This window comes from Amblyraja radiata, chromosome 39 (assembly GCF_010909765.2).
Source record: "Amblyraja radiata isolate CabotCenter1 chromosome 39, sAmbRad1.1.pri, whole genome shotgun sequence".
Classification (NCBI taxonomy): domain Eukaryota; kingdom Metazoa; phylum Chordata; class Chondrichthyes; order Rajiformes; family Rajidae; genus Amblyraja; species Amblyraja radiata.
In genome coordinates, this window is record NC_045994.1 from 1995117 (window position 1) to 2014971 (window position 19855).

General features: G+C 43.2%; 1 protein-coding gene across 2 annotated transcripts; it reads left to right on the forward strand.

Annotated features, from left to right (window-relative positions):
- The first annotated feature begins 702 nt into the window (after positions 1 to 702).
- Positions 703 to 19368, forward strand: slc20a1 (solute carrier family 20 member 1). Of its 2 annotated transcripts, none has more exons than XM_033013762.1 (11): positions 703 to 994; positions 3928 to 4498; positions 4647 to 4787; positions 5889 to 5974; positions 9255 to 9351; positions 10448 to 10567; positions 11652 to 11930; positions 15117 to 15678; positions 16239 to 16424; positions 18373 to 18457; positions 18696 to 19368. In XM_033013762.1, exons 2-11 carry the CDS (start codon positions 4210 to 4212, stop codon positions 18858 to 18860), a joined length of 2010 nt encoding a protein of 669 aa, XP_032869653.1. In that variant the 5' UTR covers positions 703 to 994; positions 3928 to 4209; the 3' UTR covers positions 18861 to 19368. The 2 variants fall into 2 exon arrangements, with proteins under 2 accessions (XP_032869653.1, XP_032869654.1); XM_033013763.1 differs by lacking the exon at positions 703 to 994 and adding an exon at positions 2126 to 2717.
- The last annotated feature ends 487 nt before the right edge of the window (positions 19369 to 19855 follow it).

The following is a 19855-nucleotide window of genomic DNA, read 5'->3' on the forward strand; positions in this document are numbered from 1 at the left end:
TCTCAGTCATTTCCGTAACCCACATTTTAATTGTGGGGGCTGCTGGTTTCCAGCCTTCAGTCCCATCAATCTACCCAACACTATTTCCTGCCTAATGTGAATTTCCTTCAGTTCCTCCACTGGCCACTAGTACATCAGGGAGATTGTTTGTGTCTTCCTTAGTGAAGACTGATCCAAAGTTCCCCATAATAAATTCACCTGTTTCAGTCTTCAAGTAAATGGATAGGAAAGATATGATAGGTTAAACCTTTGTGTAGGAAGGAACTGCAGAGAAGAAATGGATGACGTTTCAATTTGAAGAAGGGTCTCGACCCGAAATATCACCCAACCCGGCCAGGCCCAGGAATATCACCCATTCCTTATCCCCAGAGATGCTGCCTGGAGCGCTGTTACTCCAGCAATTTGTGTCTATCTTAGGTTAAACCTTTCCTGTCCATGTGGGACCAGTAGATGGGGCATTTTGGTCGGCTTGGGAAGTTGTATCGAACTCTACTTGTGGCTGTAATTAAGTGGGTAGACAATTGAAAGGACATTGATTGCTCGGTTCGTGTACTTCAGATAGACACAAGGAACAGTAGATGTTGGTTTGGATGCAGCAGTCCTGCCGTAGAAGCTCGACACCCGTCTCTCCTCCAGCTCCCGCCCCCGCCCCGCCCGCCCACCCACCGTGCCTGCGTAAGGCGCAGTGCCGAGCCGAGCCGCGTCAGCGCCGCTATAAGAGGCTGCGAGGCGGGGCCGCGCTGTAGATGGCGGACTGTTAGCCAGCGGAGGTTACCTTGTGTACGGAGAGCTGCAGTCGACGCCGTTAGACGGAATCGCTCGCAGGAACGCCGGGGCCCAGCGGCCGTTGCTGATCGCCGAGCACGAGCTACGCCCCAGCGCGCTAGTTGCCGGAGAGAGCCGGGGCCGTGAGTGTGTCCGGTCCGTCCCGACCCGACCCGCTGCGTGTCCGAACCGAGCCGAGCCGCCCTCGTCCGAGCTGCGCCATTAATTGGTGAGTGGGTCTGGCCGGGTTGTCGTGTTTCGCCCCGCACCCTGGGCAGCAGCAGGGGGAGGAGGGGATGGGGAGGATTGGGCTGAGGGCGCCCGGCTCCGCGGCATCAGCCCCGGTCTGATCCAGCGTGTTCCGGAACGATCCGGTCGCCGGCCTCATTCATTCGCAGCGTTTGCCCGCCCGCCCGGCGGTCCCGGGTCGCGGCACCAGGGGGAGCTCGCGGGCGGGTGGGCGCCAGGGCGGGGGTCCAGACGCGCGGGGGGGGGGGGGGGGGGTGGAGAAGAGACTCCTCATGGGGATGGGGGCGAGAAGCAGACAGTTCTTGACATGGGGGGGGGAGAGAGAAGAGACTCCTCATGGGGATGGGGGCGAGAAGCAGACAGTTCTTGACATGGGGGGGGGGGGGGAGAGAGAAGAGACTCCTCATGGGGATGGGGGCGAGAAGCAGACAGTTCTTGACATGAGGGGGGAGAGAGAAGAGACTCCTCATGGGGATGGGGGCGAGAAGCAGACAGTTCTTGACATGGGGGGGAGGGAAGAGAGAGAGAGAGGTGCCCCCCCAGGTGGGGGAAAAGCAACTCTGGGGGGGGGGGGGGGGGAAGCAGCAAAGAGGAGCCTGTTCTTGATATTGGGGGAGGGGAGATGGAGACGGCCCCTGATATGAGGAGAGGGAGCGAGGTAGTTTGATATGGGGGGGAGAGGAAAGAGAAGAAGGAAGCTGCTCTTGACATAGGGGGGGGGGGGGGGGGGGACAGAAGGAGGCTACAATTAATACGGGGGTAGAAGGAGGCTGCTGTCCTTGATCGGGAGAGATGCCCTTGTTTTTTTTGGGCGAGGGGGGGAAAGAAGAGGAGGCTGCCCTTAATTGGGACGCAGGGCGACTGTCGCCCCGTATTGACCGGTTCCGAGGGCCGAGTGTGCAACCTCGGAGCCCCAGTTAAAGGGAAGATATGTGTGGGAAAGAATAGGTGACGGTTCGGGTCGATACCCTTCTTCAGGCTGAAGAACAAGGGCCCCGAACCGAAACGTCACCTATTTCTTCTTTCCAGAGATGCTGCCTGTCCCGCTGAAAGACTCCAGCCTTCTGTCTTTATCTTCGGTTTAAACCAGCATCTGCCGTTCATTCCCACACCTGTCAGGGTTAGGGTTAGCCGAGCCGGTCGCTTTTGTTGTTGGCGGGAATACGTTTCCTGTTTGATGTTTTCAAACGTTGCGAAGAGGCGCGAAATGAATGGCGCTTTGAATTTGTTGGAAGTAACTGCCTTGCCGAATCTGTAGAGATTTGATTAAAATGGTTGAAACCCGATTGTTGAACTACAGTGTCCTCTTTAAATGAAGTTGTGGACCCGATACGCGACTAATTTGGTTTACTTTGTTTGGATGAAAAAAATCGCCAAATGCATGAACCATTGAAAAAATTATATGGCAGCGAAAAAAGGATTACGGGCTTGTCATTAAAATTGTGTCATTAAAATTTTGAGTGTTTTTCTGACCAATCCTTTAATCTTACTTTCTACTTTGGCGGGGCATTGTTTTGTAATGTGTTTAGAAATTCAATTTTGCATGCATTTCTAATTTCATTGAACTATAAGGCTCCTGTTTACCCACCGTTCATTTAACTCAAGACCCATGTTAATAATAGAAAAATATTAAGATTCCTCAGGCGATTGGTGACACCAGAATTGGGGGCAGGTGAAGTTCAAAATGGGCTGTTATGAGAATGGTGAGTGGGTGGGACGCAAGTTTGTTTGCTTTCACTGACTTTGTTGTGTAAACATGTGGATCACTAGTTTGGACTGTCATCCTGTCAGCCCTGTTGCAGGGTATTGTATTCTTAATGCACCTCAGCAGTTATCTAAACATTCACTGCCACAAACTGGCAGCGATCAAAATTGCAATAGCCCCATGACTATATGATTTGGCTTGATTAATTTGAATATTCCGACAACTGATTTCTGTTTCTGGAGCATTTTTGTGACAAAAGTTCAAATCTTCAACTTTCATAGCAAAAGGATTTGAGTATAGGAGCAGGGAGGTTCTACTGCAGTTGTACAGGGTCTTGGTGAGACCACACCTGGAGTATTGCGTACAGTTTTGGTCTCCAAATCTGAGGAAGGACATTATTGCCATAGAGGGAGTGCAGAGAAGGTTCACCAGACTGATTCCTGGGATGTCAGGACTGTCTTATGAAGAAAGACTGGATAGACTTGGTTGATACTCCCTAGAATTTCGGAGATTGAGAGGGGATCTTATAGAAACTTACAAAATTCTTAAGGGGTTGGACAGGCTAGATGCAGGAAGATTGCTCCCGATGTTGGGGAAGTCCAGGACAAGGGGTCACAGCTTAAGGATAAGGGGGAAATCCTTTAAAACCGAGATGAGAAGAAATTTTTTCACACAGAGAGTGGTGAATCTCTGGAACTCTCTGCCACAGAGGGTAGTCGAGGCCAGTTCATTGGCTATATTTAAGAGGGAGTTAGATGTGGCCCTTGTGGCTAAGGGGATCAGAGGGTATGGAGAGAAGGCAGGTACGGGATATTGAGTTGGATGATCAGCCATGATCATATTGAATGGCAGTGCAGGCTCGAAGGGCCGAATGGCCTACTCCTGCACCTAATTTCTATGTTTCTATGTTTTCAAGAATTCTATTAAATTCCATTCCTATTGAACATGACCTGCGACCAAAATGTGTTGGTTAATACAAATTTAATCTGGATTTATTATTTGCACTTGTTTTTTAATTTTCTTGTTGGAGATCACATGGTTTGTGAACTGTGGTGAATTATCAATGTGGTACTTGGAACTTATTATTTCTGCTTAAGTGTTTATCCAATCCATACGATTGTAAGATTTTATTGAACACTTTTTATGGGAAGAATTATGAATACTGAAATATTGCAGTATATTTACAATGTGTCCTCTACTTTCCCCAGGATGAAGAACGGTCCACATCTATTGCTGTGTCCACAATGGATTTCATTTCAATCCCTCTAACTGCTGGCTGTTGTAAAGACTGTAAAAGACAGACTATCAAACGCAGTGGATAGCAAATACTGCTGCACAATACCCGTGTGGTGCACATTAGTCGTCATTTTAATTAATCAATTTATTTATTACATATCAAGATATTTTGTTACCTCATTTTGTATATTTAAATCAATAGTATTTTTTTTAAGAAGATCCATACCTCTAAAGCATTACAAACTCGAGCAATCATGGCGTTGGATGAGTATGTGTGGATGGTTGTGGTTGGTTTCATCATTGCATTTGTCCTGGCGTTCTCAGTGGGAGCCAATGATGTTGCCAATTCATTTGGGACAGCAGTTGGTTCAGGAGTGCTGACACTCAAAAAAGCCTGCATCTTGGCAACAATCTTTGAGACATTGGGTTCTGTGCTACTGGGTGCCAAAGTCAGCGAAACCATCCGTAAAGGAATAATTGATGTGAACATGTTTAACTCGACTCCAGAAGTGCTAATGGCTGGGTCGGTCAGTGCCATGTTTGGTAAGTAACAAGTGATGCTCTTAGATTCTATATTTATCGTATACCAGTAAATGCAAGTGCCAGGAACTCTTAAAGCTTTTTACTTTAAAAAAAAAAAAAATACAATAGTAACAAATCTAGACTAATTAGTATTCTTTGCCTTGTACAGGTTCTGCTGTCTGGCAGTTATTGGCTTCATTTTTGAAGCTCCCCATATCTGGTACCCACTGCATTGTGGGTGCAACCATTGGTTTTTGTTTAGTGGCTCAAGGAGCTCATGGTGTGAAGTGGCTGAAGTTGCTGAAGATTGGTGAGTTGTAACTTGTTGCTGAATGTTCAGTATTTGTACGATGTCACTATGTGTTCATGGGGGGGGAATAAAGTTAACACAGTTGCAAAACTAGACACCCGGCATCCATTGGCCGAAATGTTTTTTCAGTGTATTTGTCCTAAGCAAATAATAACAGAATGTTCCTTGCAAACAATAACTCTTTTGCTGGAAGAATTAGATGTTTTTGGTCAGCATAGTTGAAACTGTGTGCTTGTTTAAAATATCATTATGGCGAATTAATATTTATTCACTAGATTCAAATTTTTTGATTAAATTTAAATCCCTGTGCTCAAAAGGATTTTAAAATTTGTAATCATTTAGAATTGCGAGCATCACCCACAATAAGCAAGTTCGGTATTCCGACTGCACATGCCCAGGTCGTAGGTCACTCGCTATAAACATTCTCAGCAACTGTGGTGCTGAGTTATGTGCAGGCCTGCGTTTCGTTCGGGGTTGGGTCTTGGGCGCTGTTGAGTTGCTGCTGGGCCTTCCCAGTCCCCTCCTGGGTGTCCCGTCCCTGTCCGGGGCGGTCGGACGTGCCCTGTCCGATGGCGGCTCCGGACTTGCAGCCGGGGGGGTGGGGGGGGGGGGGGGGCTGGTGACCGTTGGCTGTGCCTATTGTCTTTTCCAGTGGCTGTTGAGATCTTACATTCTCACAGTGGGAAAGATGCCACCGCCCCATGACCCCTCCAGCCTTTCACACTAGGGTACAACAGCCCCCCACAAACCCGGAGGGGAGGGTGACACCCTATGGGAAACGCCACCCAGCCACAGCTTGGGAGAGGCGACACCCTGATTCACTTCTCCACTTATACTCACTGTATCTACAGCGCTTTGTTTGATTTTTGTTGTCCTTTGACAAATTCCATGATTTCTTGCGTTTTTCAGAATACCAAACTCGCTTATTGTATTCATTTATATACTTGTAATTTGATCCTATCTCAAACTTAAATGTGTAGCCAGCATTGTAAATTTGTAATTTGGTACTTAATCTGCTGACTACAAATCTGAACCACTTTCACTATGCTTTCAGGTAAGGTTGTTTCCCTGTGCTGATATTCATTTCTCTAATTTGTACAGTTGCTTCTTGGTTCATCTCACCACTGCTGTCTGGAATCATGTCTGCTGCTGTCTTTTACTCGGTCCGCTGTTTTATTTTGCGCAAGGTAAGTTATTCATCTTGGGATGTGGGTGCCTTGGTGTTTGGTGCTGATGGGGAGTTCCAGGTTTGCCGTATGGAAAGAATGGCAGTGTACCAACTATGTGACTTGTAAGTTCCTATGTGCCCATTACAGTCTTTTCTTTCATAGTTGGTTTTGGGAGGTGTTGCTGCAGCAGCTTTGGTGATTTCTGCAGTGGAATTTGTACATGGTGTTGCAAAGCCCAGGCGGAAAATTCGTCATTTGGAATATATTTGAAATTATCTGAATGGTAGGTAGACACAAAATTATGGAGTAACTCAGCGGGACAGGCAGGATCTCTGTAGAGGTGGGTGACGTTTCGGGTCGAGATCCTTCTTCAGTCCCTATTTGAATGGTGTCAGATTAGGAAAGGGGGAGATGCAACAAGATATGGGTGTGCTTGTACATCAGTCACTGAAAGTAAGCATGCATGTGCAGCAGGCAGTAAAGAAAGCTAATGGCATGTTGGCCTTCATTGCGAGAGGATTTGAGTTCAAGAGCAAAGAGGTCCTGCTGCAGTTGTACAGGGCTCTGGTGAGACTGCACCTGGAGTATTGTGTGCAGTTTTGGTCTCCTAATTTGAGGAAGGACATTATTGCTATTGAGGGAGTGCAGCGTAGGTTCACCAGGTTAATTTCCAGGATGGTGGGACTGACATATGTTGAAAGAATGGGTTGACTGGGCTAGTATTCATTGGAATTTAGAAGGATGAGAGAGGATCTTATAGAAACGTATAAAATTCTTAAAGGATTGGACCGGCTAGATGTAGGAAAAATGTTTCCGATGTTAGAGTCCAGAATCAGGGGTCACAGTTTAAGAATAAGCGGTAGGTCATTTAGGACTGAGATGAGGAAAAACCTCTTCACACAGAGTTGTGAATTTCTAGAATTTTCTGCCACAGAAAGCAGTGGAGGCCAATTCACTAGATGTTTTCAAGAGAGTTAGATTTAGCTCTTAGGGCTAAAGGAATCGAGGGATATGGGGGGGGGGGGAAGCAGGAATGGGGTACTGATTTTAGATGATCGGCCATGATCATATTGAATGAGGGTGCGAGCTCAAATGGCTGAATGGCCTACTCCTGCACCTATTTTTCTATGTTTCTAACAAATGCTGGAGTAACTCAGCGGGACAAGTCAAGTCAACTTTATTTGCCATGTACACATACAAGATGTGCAGTGAAGTGGCAATACCTGCGGATTGTCCAAAAACAACAGAACAGAATAGAACAGAACCAGTATTTACATTTTAGAAAACACATTTTTAAAAAGACACAACACAACAGTAAATTAGTCCCTGGTGAGAAGAGTTTACAGTCCTGATGCCCTGTGGGAAGAAACTCCGTCTCATCCTCTCTGTTTTCACAGCGTGACAGCGGAGGCGCTTGCCTGACCGTAGCCGCTGGAACGGTCCGTTGCTGGGGTGGTAGGGGTCCCTAATTATGTTGCTGGCTTTGGATCTGCACCTCCTGATTTATAGATCCTGCAGGGGGGTGAGTGTAGTTCCCATAGTGCGTTCGGCCGAACGCACTACTCTCTGCAGAGCCTTCCTGTCCTGGGCAGAGCTATTCCCAAACAAGATTCAGATGTTGCCGGACAAGATGCTTTCTACAGCCCCAGAGTAGAAGCACTGAAGGATTTCCAGAGAGACTCTTAATTTCCTCAGCTGCCTGAGGTGGTAAAGGCGCTGCCTTTCCTTACTCACCAGTGCGGCAGTGTGTGTTGTCCATGTCACATCCTCTGTGCTGTGGACTCCCAGGTATTTAAAGCTGCTCACCCTATCCACAGTTGTCCCATTTATCTCCAGTGGCGTGTATGTCCTCCGATGTTGAGCCCTTCTCAAGTCCACAATCAGCTCCTTAGTTTTTGTGACATTCAAGAGGAGGCTGTTGTCCTGACACCAGAGTGCCAGATCAGCCACCTCCTCCCGGTAGGCCTTCTCATCGTTATCGGAGGTCAGGCCCACCACCAACTCAGTGTCATCAACAAACTTGATGACTGAGTTGGAGCTGAACCTGCAGTCATGTGCGAATAGGGAGTACAGTAGGAGGCTAAGGACACACCCCTGGGGGGGATCCTGTGTTCAGGGTAAGACAGGCATCGTCTCTGGATAGAAGGAATGGGTAACATGGTCGAAACTCATCAATGGAGAGGGTGACGCAGAGATATGGAAGGGGAAGGTGTGAAAACAGACATCAACAGGGATGATGAACAAGGAAAATATGGAACCGATCATTGTTAGCTAGGGGAAGGTGACAACGAAGCATACAAAAGTAATATTTAATCAGGAGAACACTCAGACTGGTTGGAGAACTAAGATGGGGGAGGGATGGAGAGAGGGAAAGAAAGGGTTATCGTATTTCCCGGCAATGAAAACGCTATTTTCTACCTTAAAATAAGGCCCGAAAATGTACCTGCGTCTTGGAGGTCGAAGGTTAAATTGTTAGGCAAGAAAGATAGACTTGGCTATCCCTCAGTATAGTGGCTGAAAAAGGACCGCGCTGCTGGGAGGGGGGGGGGGGGGGGGTTGAGTTATTTCCGCAGCGTGTGTGGAGTCTGACCTGGGTCAGCACGGCAAAGTAGAAAAACTTGGGCCGCCAGGGGAGGGCAGGAGCGTTGAAAAGGAGGGGGTCGGGGATCATGGCAGCAACTCACTCAGTAGCTCGGCTCTCGCTCACTCTCTGTGTGCTTCCCTAGTATATCTGATGTCTTGCAATCCTCTACTCAGTATGTAATGGTAATCATGTGGTCAGATTATCATTTAAATATGATAGACCGGGGTAGACATTTGCAGTTACAATAGCCTCGCCCATCTATTTAACGATAATCTCGAACAGGCATTTGCTACGCGTCACACGTGTACATTTAATGACAGATTTAGGCGTCCGTTTTCATTCTGGTAGCTCCTCCCATGTTGAAAACACTGGTATTCCTCCCGCATTTTGTCCATTCGGTAGTCACAGTGCACAACTGGGACATTTTCCTACATCAAGGCTGTCCAGGCTTGCAACAACAATGATGAAGTAGAAGGTAGACAAAAATGCTGGAGAAACTCAGCGAGCGAGGCAGCATCTATGGAGCTCTATAGATGCTGTCTCACCCGCTGAGTTTCTGCAGCATTTTTGTCTACCTTCAATTTTCCAGCATCTGCAGTTCCTTCTTAAACATGATGAAGTAGAATGTGCTTCTTGAGTAGACTTCTGAAATTTGAATATTGGATTAAGTGGAATGAATAGGAAAGGATTTTGAATTCATCTTTTGTGTTGCAGGCTGACCCTGTGCCAAATGGACTCCGAGCTCTACCTGTCTTCTATGCCTGCACAATTGCAATTAATCTTTTCTCTATTATATACAATGGAACACCTTGTAAGTACCAGCTAGCTTAGAATTTGAATGGATTATTTTTTTGTTTCTTGAAAGCCTTGAAAAAATATTTCAATAGAATTGTACAACGGAGGAATTGACCCTTCAGCGCACCAGGTCCATGCTGACAATTCAACCATCTTTTCACGTTTACTTACCAGCACTTGGACCATGGCCAAGTATACCCAGTGCTACTCAAGGGACTTTGGCTCTGCTCACCCTCGGGGAGTGCCTTCAGATTCCAACCATCCTCTTGGTGAAAAAAGTTGTTATGAATTCTAAACCAACCACTTGCCTTAAACCTATGCCCTTTAGGTTTAGATACCTCAACCAAGGGGAAAAGATTTTCTCTCCTGTCCTGTATTCCTCTCCATTTTGTACATTTCAATTGAGTTTTCCTCCCACCCCTCTTGTGTCTAATGCATCCAAGGAAATCACTTTTCATATCAAAGCATATTCAGCCCAGAGAACACAACTTCTGTGCTTAAATGAAACTGGTGCATGGTCACTATCTGCTAAGTTTTTTTATAAACGGCTAATTGTGATGCATCAAGAACCCAGGATGCCCTGTGTGGGGGCAGTGATTTAATGTGACTGCCAGCTGGTGAATATGTGAAAACTGCAGAAATTAGACACAAGAAAGAATGGGTGGCGTTTCAGGTTGAGACCCTTCTGACTGATGTCATGGGAATGGGTGGTACAGAGATAAAATGTAGTCTGAGATAGTAAGACTGGTGGGAGAACTGGGAAGGGGGAGTGGGAAAGCAAGGGCTAATTGAAGGGCTACTAAAGTATGCAGAAGCTACTTTCTTAATCAATTCTATAACAAGAGTTTTTTAAAGTAGCCTTTGTTTTGTCCCTACATTGATTTATACTGCTGCATTTTAATAATGATAAAAACTAGATTGTGTCTTCTGCTATTCTAGTAATAGAGACATTTGTGGACCATGTATCAGTAAATTTCTGAGTTTTATTTTATTGGTTTGTGGTATTCAGTCTTGTCTCATCTTTTCAGTTGATGTTTAATTTGGGAAGGTTAGAAATTACGATATGTTAGATTAGTTCTTATGATTCTGAAGTAATCAATTTCATTTCCTAGTACTGGGATTTGACCGGATTCCACTCTGGGGTACAATTTTGATTACATTGGGAAGTGGTGTGATCTGTGCACTCATCGTCTGGTTCATCGTCTGTCCCAGAATGAAGAGAAAAATCGAAAGTAAGTGAAATTTAGAGACTTCCATGGTCGAAATGCCACGGTGAGCTTTCAGGTGAGTGAAAGGAGATTGGAGGTGTTGGGTGACGGGGTATGTTTTGTGAATGTTAACACTTCGACTTAACTGAAAAAAATGTCCCATATAAACTCATGATAAACAACGTCTTTCCCTTTATAATGAATTGGGTGCAATTTGTTGTGACTCGTATTTGTTTAGAGAAAAATATCATCAGGTTAAAGGTAGGCTGGGACCTTAATGTAAACTGTCCACGCCTCACTTCCAATGGCCACCCTTACTCCAGGATGCGGGGAAATATTACATAATAAAGCTGGAATAAAACACAAAATGCTGGAAACACTCAGCAGGTCAGGCAGCATTCATGGAAAAAAAAGATTAACATTTCAGCATCAAGACCCTAAGGCGGATTTATAAAGTTGGTCTTTGATTCCTTTTCAGGCACCTAGGTATGCTAAAATCTGTAAGTATACTTTGTAGGAAGTAACTCTAGATAATTGTACCACTGCTTCTGTTACTGATCTGGAGTTTGGAGTGGTATTTTGATGTTTTATTTGCCATTAATTTATAGACTGGTTTTACTGATTTGCTGTAAATTGTTGTTGGGCTGAACATATAACCTCTGGTGGAGTAAATAGTGGGCACTGCCTCCAGTTAAAACTACTGTACTCTACTGAATTGTGGCTTTATGGCTGCAGATTGTGAAATCAGATGCAATCATTTGAGTATCGGGAATTCTTGAGTCAATGGAATGATGCATGGGATGTCTTAGTTGAGGAAGCCATAAGTATATTCCATCAAACTCACGCTAGTAATCTCTAATTGGATGCAGAATGGTGTCAGCTTTGCATCACCTTGCTATTTTAACATGCTATGTACTTTTGGTGTTTGACTATGTAGAAGTTGTTGCCTTTAGGGGTTGGTGGGGGAAGTACTTAATCATGCCAAGTGACTGATTCACTAAAATTAATAATTTTATTTTAATTCTGAATTGATGTAAAAAATTTAATTGTGTATTTTATGTTCAGAGACTAAAATTTGCTAATTTATTTTGGTATTTGTGCTCAACAGGAGAGAGAAAGGCTAATGTAGATAACAATGTAATGGATAAGAAAAGTGAGGATTACTATTCGGTATCCAAGGATGTCGTGGAAGAGACCCGTTTTAAAGTTCCTTTGGCTGATTCAGCATCTGATGTCAAGACCCCTGTGGCCGATGCAGTTTCTGCTGTTTTGCCCATGAAGCAGAGTGGAAGAATTGCTTTTGTAGGGGATTCAGCAGAGGATGTTGGAAAGGATGGTGTTTCTAGTGGAGAGATAAAGGAAACTAATATTGATCGTGTGATGAATGGTAAGAGATTAAATTGTGCAATATATATAAATGACATATTTCAACTTTCAGGCTTTTTCTTTCTGTTCCTTGCTGGTAGTCATCTCAGCTGGATTCTGATGGCCATCTTGGAGCCAACAGATTTGGAGGGAAATACAAATAATTTAGTTTGAATATTTGTAGATGCTTTAAATCTACTGCTGTCTGAAGTGGATCAATATGCTATTATGATACAATATGATACGTTTTGTTTTGAACTGACATTTTGCTATAGAGCAAATAGCTCTCTACCAAGTAGTGAGTTCGTGAAGTTGTGTAAGTAAGTTTTTTGGCCAAGTATTCACATACAAGGAATTTGCCTTGGTGCTCCGCCCACAAGTAACAACATGACATATAGTGACAGTTACGGATGACTCGGAAAACACTAAACATTAATGATAAAACACCATTGATCAAGCATGTGAACCAACAAAATACCAGATCAAAGGGAGGCTACAGATTTTTGGCTGTTGAGTAGAGCAACTACTCGTGGATAAAAACTTTTTATGTCTGGCTGTGGCAGCTTTGACAGTCCGGAGTCGCCTTCCAGAGGGAAATGATTCAAAGAGTTTGTGGCCAGGGTGAGAGGGGTCAGAGATGATCTTGCCCGCTCCCTTCATGGCCCTTGCAGTGTACAATTCATCAATGGAGAGAAGGTTGCAGTCAATCTCTGCTGATCGGACGATTCGCTGCAGCCTCCAGGTGTCGTGCTTGGTGGCTGAGCCAAACCAGACCATGATGGAGAAGGTGAGAACAGACTCTAAGATGGCTGTGTAGAATTGGACCATCATTGCCTGTGGCAGATTGTGCTTCCTCAGCTGCCGCAGGAAGTACATCCTCCGTTGTGCCTTTTTGACTGGAATCGATGGTAGCCACCCACTTAAGGTCCATGGAAATGATGGTTCCCAGGAACTTAAAAGACTCCACAGATGTGACTGTGGTGTTGTTGATGGTGAGTGGGGTGAGAGGAGGGGGAGCTCTCATAAAGTCTACAATCAATTCCACTGTCTTAAAAGAGCCTTGAGCTCTAGGTTGTTACGATGGCACCAGGACGCCAGCTGTGACACTTCCTGTCCGTAGGCAGATTCTTCCCCATCCTGGATCAGTCCAATCAGGGTTGTGTCGTCCGCAAACGTGAGAAGCTTGATAGAGGTGTCTGGAGATGCAGTCGTTGGTGTAGAGCGAGTAGAGGTGAGAGTACCCAGCCTTGCGGTGCTCCTATGCTGAGCGTTTGAGGGTCCGAGATGTGCTTTCCCAGCCTCACATGCTGCTTTCTGTCTGTCAGGAAGCTGGTGATCCACCAACAGAGGGGTTCGGGCACAGTCAAACTCGGAAAGTTTGGAGTGTAGTAGCTCTGGCACAATGATGTTGAATGCAGAGCTAAACTTGATGACCTTGAATTCAAAATTCTAAGATTGTTGATTATCTGGTGATAGCCTCACCTTGAAAGAGGCATGGTTTTTCATTGGGTAAATGTGATTTATTTATTCTGGATGTAAAACTTGAGATTTAAGTAATGTTTAAAATGTATATATTTTTAGAAAGTCTGATTATTTTCTTCCTGGTGAGATTTATTTTAACTTTCACTCCAGTAAATTGCTGGTATTTTTCCACATGGAGCTGATTAAAAGCTTGCCTATACTCCCAATTGTAACCATCTTTTGAAGCTGGTAAAATGTAACTTTGCAAGAGATTTGAGTGGCGCCATGCTTTTACGAATCGCTTCATGCTTTGAGACTAGTCTCTTCTAATGTGGTAAGCAAATTAAATATAATTGCAGATATTGAAAATCTGGAATAAAAGCAGGAAACACTGAGTTATGCAGAAATTGGTTATTTGGCATAACTTGGCCTTGCTGTCCCTGAGCTTGTCCCATTTGCTTGAGTTTGCCCCATATCCCTTGATCTTTATCACACACTAAAGTCGCCTAAGTGGGGCAGGCCCATTACTACCTAATGGCGGAAATACTTAAGTCGAACAACCTTGGGCTAATGACTTATTAGTTTTCCTAGTTGAGACAAATTTAAGTTGGGTTTTTTATTTTGTTCTCTTCCTCTTCAGTTGCCCCTTTGCCACTAACCTCTGCCCACCCCATCTTAATCTGCCTCATCAGGTGACAAACTTGTCTATTGCCACTTGCAACAACTACACTGACTACACCTCTCACTCTCTCTTGTAAGAGCATCCACCGTCCATTTCTTTATTTCTCTGTTGCGAGTTTGGGAGATGAGGTTTTCCACTGTAGTTTTTGGGTTTTCAGGAAATGGGGCTTACCCCACCGCCCTTGGTTGATGGAGCCCTTGCCCGCTTCTCGTTTTCGTGCATTTCTATTCTTGCCTGTCTTTTCCAACACAGCTGGGGTAGTCTCTTGCTTCATGCCTTTTCACCCCACCAGCTGCTACATCCAGCCCAATAATCTTTGACACTTCCACCAGCTACCACATACCACCAACAGCCATATCCCCCAATCCACCCCTTTTTGCAGGAATTTCTGTTGCTCCCTGTTCACTCATCCGTCGACCTCCTCACGTCTCTTGATGCCATCCAGGGACCTCAACAATCCTCCGGAGAGGCAGATATTCAGTTACACATCTTACAACTTTGTCTGTATTTGGTGCTCTCTGTTGCCTGTACATCAGTGAGACTAGGTGACCATTTTACTGAGCACCTGTTCTCTGCCATGTTCTTTTGCCATGGTCATCTGGAGCTCCCTGTTGCAGGCCATTTTAGTTTCTCTTCCCATTCCCACACCAATCTCTGCCATGTCTCCTCTACTGCAAGGGCGAGGCCAAATGAAACTACAGAATAAGCACGTGTCCCTTTTCTGTCCTGAGCTACCCAGATACCCCGCACCCTTTCCAAACCCAGCCCCTGTCAATCCCTTTCCCTCCTGCACTGTCTGTCCACTACCCATCTGTTCCCATCTGAATAAAAAAACATTAAGGAAGCAGGCTGAGGATGTCGCTTTGGGTATCTGTGTTATAGATGGACGGCATTCTTAGCTGTTGACAGCAAAAAAGGGAACAATTGGAGATGGGCTACATGAAAATGAATAAAGGAAATTGGCAACAAAGGTAATAAAACTTGAAAGCAGGAAGTAGGAAATGATGAACAGTTGTGTAACCAGCGGTAATAGATGCCATTGTTTCTGTTTGTGATTTATTGTAGGTACTATGCAGTTTGGAAGTAATCATGTGCAGTTCAACCAGGTTATCAATAACCAAACAAGTACAAGCAGCTACAATGGTCACTATCACACTGTGCACAAGGATTCAGGATTGTACAAGGAATTACTTCACAAGTTGCACTTGGCAAAAATGATAGATTGTGCTGGAGACTCGGGAGAACCAGGAAGCAGGCCACTGCGTCGCAACAACAGCTATACCTGTTACACCATGGCAATCTGTGGCATGCCTCTCGATTCCTTCAAACCCAAGGAAGCAGAAGCAAAGGCAGAGGAAATGGAAAAACTGACACCTGGCTTGGAATCGAAGAAACGTATCCGGCAGGACAGTTACAGTAGTTACTGTAATGCAATGGCAGATTCAAATAAACCATCTGAGGAGGGAAGTGTGAAACTTGAAATTGAACAGACGGACCGCAAGTGCAGTGATGGGTCTATGGATGAATGGCGTGAGCAGGAGAAGCCTGAAGTTTCATTATTGTTCCAATTCTTGCAGATCCTAACAGCCTGCTTTGGCTCATTTGCTCATGGTGGCAATGATGTCAGGTAAGTAACATTGCTTTTTTTAATCCCTTGACAGAAATTAATGATTAATTTGGTTTTGCCTGGCTATGTTTCCATCAGGAACCGACAATTATGGAAAACAAGAGCTGTTTAGCATGAGGAATAAAACATTGAATTTATACAAGATTTGCTTTTAGACTGATTGTCAGAAGGCATTTACATGGAAGTGTATAGAGGTTCCACAGGCATCTCTGGAAATGTTAGGTTTAACATTCAAAATAATACAAATGAAAAGAACCAGTAATTTGAAAAACAATTGTTTTTGCTACAAGTATTAGAAAGAAACTTAAACTTTTTGTATATGGACAAAAGACAAACATGTTGCTGAAGCACAAAGGGGACTGTAGTAATATTTAAAGGATGAATACAAAGAAAAGGATTAAACCAGTTATAGAACTAGTATTGGCAGGCAGTTTGTCCTGGGTTTGCAGGCTTCTTAGGCAGATATTCAGATATTTGTTTACATCAAAACGAAATTGTTGAGACTTGTCAGCTTGCCTTTATTCCATGACATTAACTGAATTCTCCTTTTCTTTGTTTAGCAATGCAATTGGCCCCTTGGTTGCTTTATGGGTTGTTTACTATACAGGAGATGTTAATTCAAAGAGTGACACTCCAATCTGGCTCCTGCTCTATGGAGGTGTGGGCATCTGCCTTGGTTTGTGGGTCTGGGGTCGTAGAGTTATTCAGACCATGGGCAAGGATCTGACACCAATTACTCCCTCAAGGTAAGCAATCTTCCTCTTTAAGAAAAGACAATGGGATATTCTTATTGTAGCAATGTTACAAAATTTTGAGATTTTAAAAATCAAGTCTGTAATTTATCCCATCAGATAAAGCATAAAAATAAGTTTAATTTGACACCTAATTCACTTTCATATCTCAAGTATTTAAAAAGTTATGGCCATTTTCATACTCGGAAATGAGCATCTTGTTCCCTATTGATTTTCTATGGACATAACAAAAAAGCTGTGATCGTGAACAGTCAAAAGCCCATAACTTTCTTAAAAATTAAGAGAACTGAATGAAATTTTCAGTTATCATAGATTGAAGCATTCTGAAACAAATATAAAATAATCTTACTTGGATGACCTGAAATTAAAGCATATAATTAGTTAGTTACCTAATTGTAGCTAATTTCAGACTTCAATTACTAGATCTAAACATCTATCCATTTCTTAATAAATGATTAACATTTTTAAATAGCCTAAATGTCCAAATAATATTCACAAATAATTCACAATAAAACATGATTTTTAAATCTCATTGACATTAATTTATAGGCCAAATGGAAGGAATTTAGTGTTCAATTGCTGTAAATAAATGCCCATTTAAATCAGCTTTCCAGTGGGTCCCTGTGGAACGCGCTGGTTTAGAACGTTCACATTGCGGTAGATTTGTGCCCTCAAATGCCCAGAAAAATACTGCGGGATATAATGGGCCCAAAATGAGCTACTCGCAATATTAAACTTTGTATAAAGGGATCTTTAGAAGCCCTTTTTAATGTAAAAATATACAGCATACCTTCAGCTGTCTGCTTTATGAGACCCTGCGGTTGCTGGTGGTCGCGGGTTTAGAGATTGATTTTTAAACTACTATAACTATTATACGAGGCCTTTAAAACTAATAATAGCTTTTGCGACGGGGTCTTCCAGCGATTTTTCGTTAATAATTAACTAGGCTGAACATCTTCGATTTGAACAGCCTAGAGAAAATCGCGTTTTAAACCCGCCCCCTCTAAACGGCGCCAAAATCGCGCACACCCGCAGCGACAGATTTTCAACGACGCTTCAGGTAGGCTTTGCAACATACCTACTTATTGCTCCTTTTTTCCTCAACCTACCCTGTGTAATGGAAGTGAGGCTAAATGTAACATTATATATCTTGCTAAAATTCTGTGTAATTACTAAAACCCTTTAAATTTGGAATAGCAAAGTTTTTAAACTGCTTGAAATAAAGAATGTTGACTCCAGGAAAGTAGGAAACTCACATTTCTAAAATGGAATCGAGCAATCCCATCAGACTGAGTATAATTACAAGCTTTGCAGTAGGAGTCATAAAGCATAAGAACAGGTCCTTTGGACTACACCAACCAACATGTCTCATCTTCCTGCCTGCGTTTAGCCCATATCCTCTCACTATTTTGTACACCTTTAGAAGATCACCCCTCATCCCCGTACGCTCCAAGGAATAGAGTCCTGGCCTGCTCAACCTCCTACAACTCAGGCCCTCAAGTCCTGGCAACATCCTTGTAAATCTTCTCTGCATCCTTTCCAGCTTGACAACATCTTTCTTATAACATGGTGCCCAAAATAGAACACAATATTCTAAATGCGGCCTCACCAACATCTTGTATAACTGCAACATGACCTCCCAACTTCTATACTCTATGGTTTTCCAAAGGTTTCCTGCAGACTTGAATCTTATCATTTTACATTTTAAGAATGGCCACCCCTTGTGGATCCCTTAACCCTGAATGAGTTTAAAGCAGTATACTGTTATTCAGCCTAAAAACTTTGGGAATAGTGGCTCTTTTATTTTATCTGCAGAATTCCCCTCGGGATGTGATAGCATTGCGCCATTGGATTTACATTTGTGATTTGTAAATTAGCTAGAAATTGCATTCCAGCAGACTAGCCAATGGAATGGACTGATGTTATCTATTTTCTTTTATAGTGGTTTCAGCATTGAATTGGCCTCTGCTCTTACAGTAGTTATTGCTTCAAATATTGGTCTTCCTGTTAGTACAACACATTGTAAGGTAAGTGTCAATTGTGACCAAGTAATCAAGAGTTTGTGTAAATATAAACAGCTAATTTTCTTGATGTAGTGTAATGATCATGGCTGGTCAGTTTCAATGCCTTTGGGCATGAGATTTGCAGTTGAAATTTTTGTTCAGTCAATGATTGTCAAGGTATTGTTCAACATATTACTGACATAATTTGCTAAAACATGCTTCCTTTTTATTCAAACTGACAAGTTGCATTTTGTTTCTGCAGGTTGGGTCAGTTGTTGCTGTTGGCTGGATGCGTGCAAAAAAAGCTGTTGACTGGCGCCTCTTTAGAAACATCTTCATGGCGTGGTTTGTTACAGTCCCAATCGCTGGTCTTATTAGTGCTGCCATCATGGCTCTATTCAAATATGCTATCTTGAAAACGAACTGAATACCACCTATCTTCAGGAGAGTGTTGCTATGGTTGTAACCCTGTGCTACTGTAGACCTGTTTATTCAGATTGTTTAATGTGAAACCTGTTCAATGGCAGTCAAAGCTTTAACTTGAGTCTTTTAACATCAATGTTTTAAGGGAGTCCAATCTTGACTAAATATGCTGTTTATTTTCTTTTACTTTTTGACTTACTTTTAATTTGAAGGCCATTGTCTTTTTTTGTAGAGTTTATTACCGCATGTTTTAATCAAGGTGTATTGTTATTTAAAACTGTGAACTGAGCTTTTGACATTTAGCACAAATGTATGCCTGAAACACTACATTAAGATCGAGCCACATGGTAAGCAACTTGTATGTCCATTTAAAGCCATGTTGAGGTACCAAAGAGCGGAGCATTCAAATGTGCAGTTGTTTTACAAAGTCTTCCATTTAAATCTACCAATAATAGAAAGTCAAATATTTGTAATTGAATCTCAAATGTTCATTAAAGATTAGCACACCTTGATTTATTCTCTTTTGTTAACATTTGCGGTAGTAAAACGACATGAATGTTAAGTGCTCCTTGAAAATTGATTAATGCACCATACCAAATTTGATGGTTTAGGTCAATATTTCTGGTTTAATTTACAGTTGCATTTGGCAGGACTAAAATAGGTATAAATACATGCCCTCCATAATGTTTGGGACAAAGACCCATCATTTATTTATTTGCCTCTACTCCACAATTTGAGATTTGTAATAGGAAAAAAAAATCACGTGGTTAAAGTGCACATTGTCAAATTTTAATAAAGGCCATTTTTATACATTTTGGTTTCACCATGTAGAAATTACAACAGTGTTTATACATAGTCCCCCATTTCAGGGCACCATAATGTTTGGGGGACAGCAATGTCATGAAAATGCAAGTTGTCATGTTTAGTATTTTGTTGCATATCCTTTGCATGCAATGACTGCTTGAAGTCTGTCATTCATGGACATCACCAGTTGCTGGG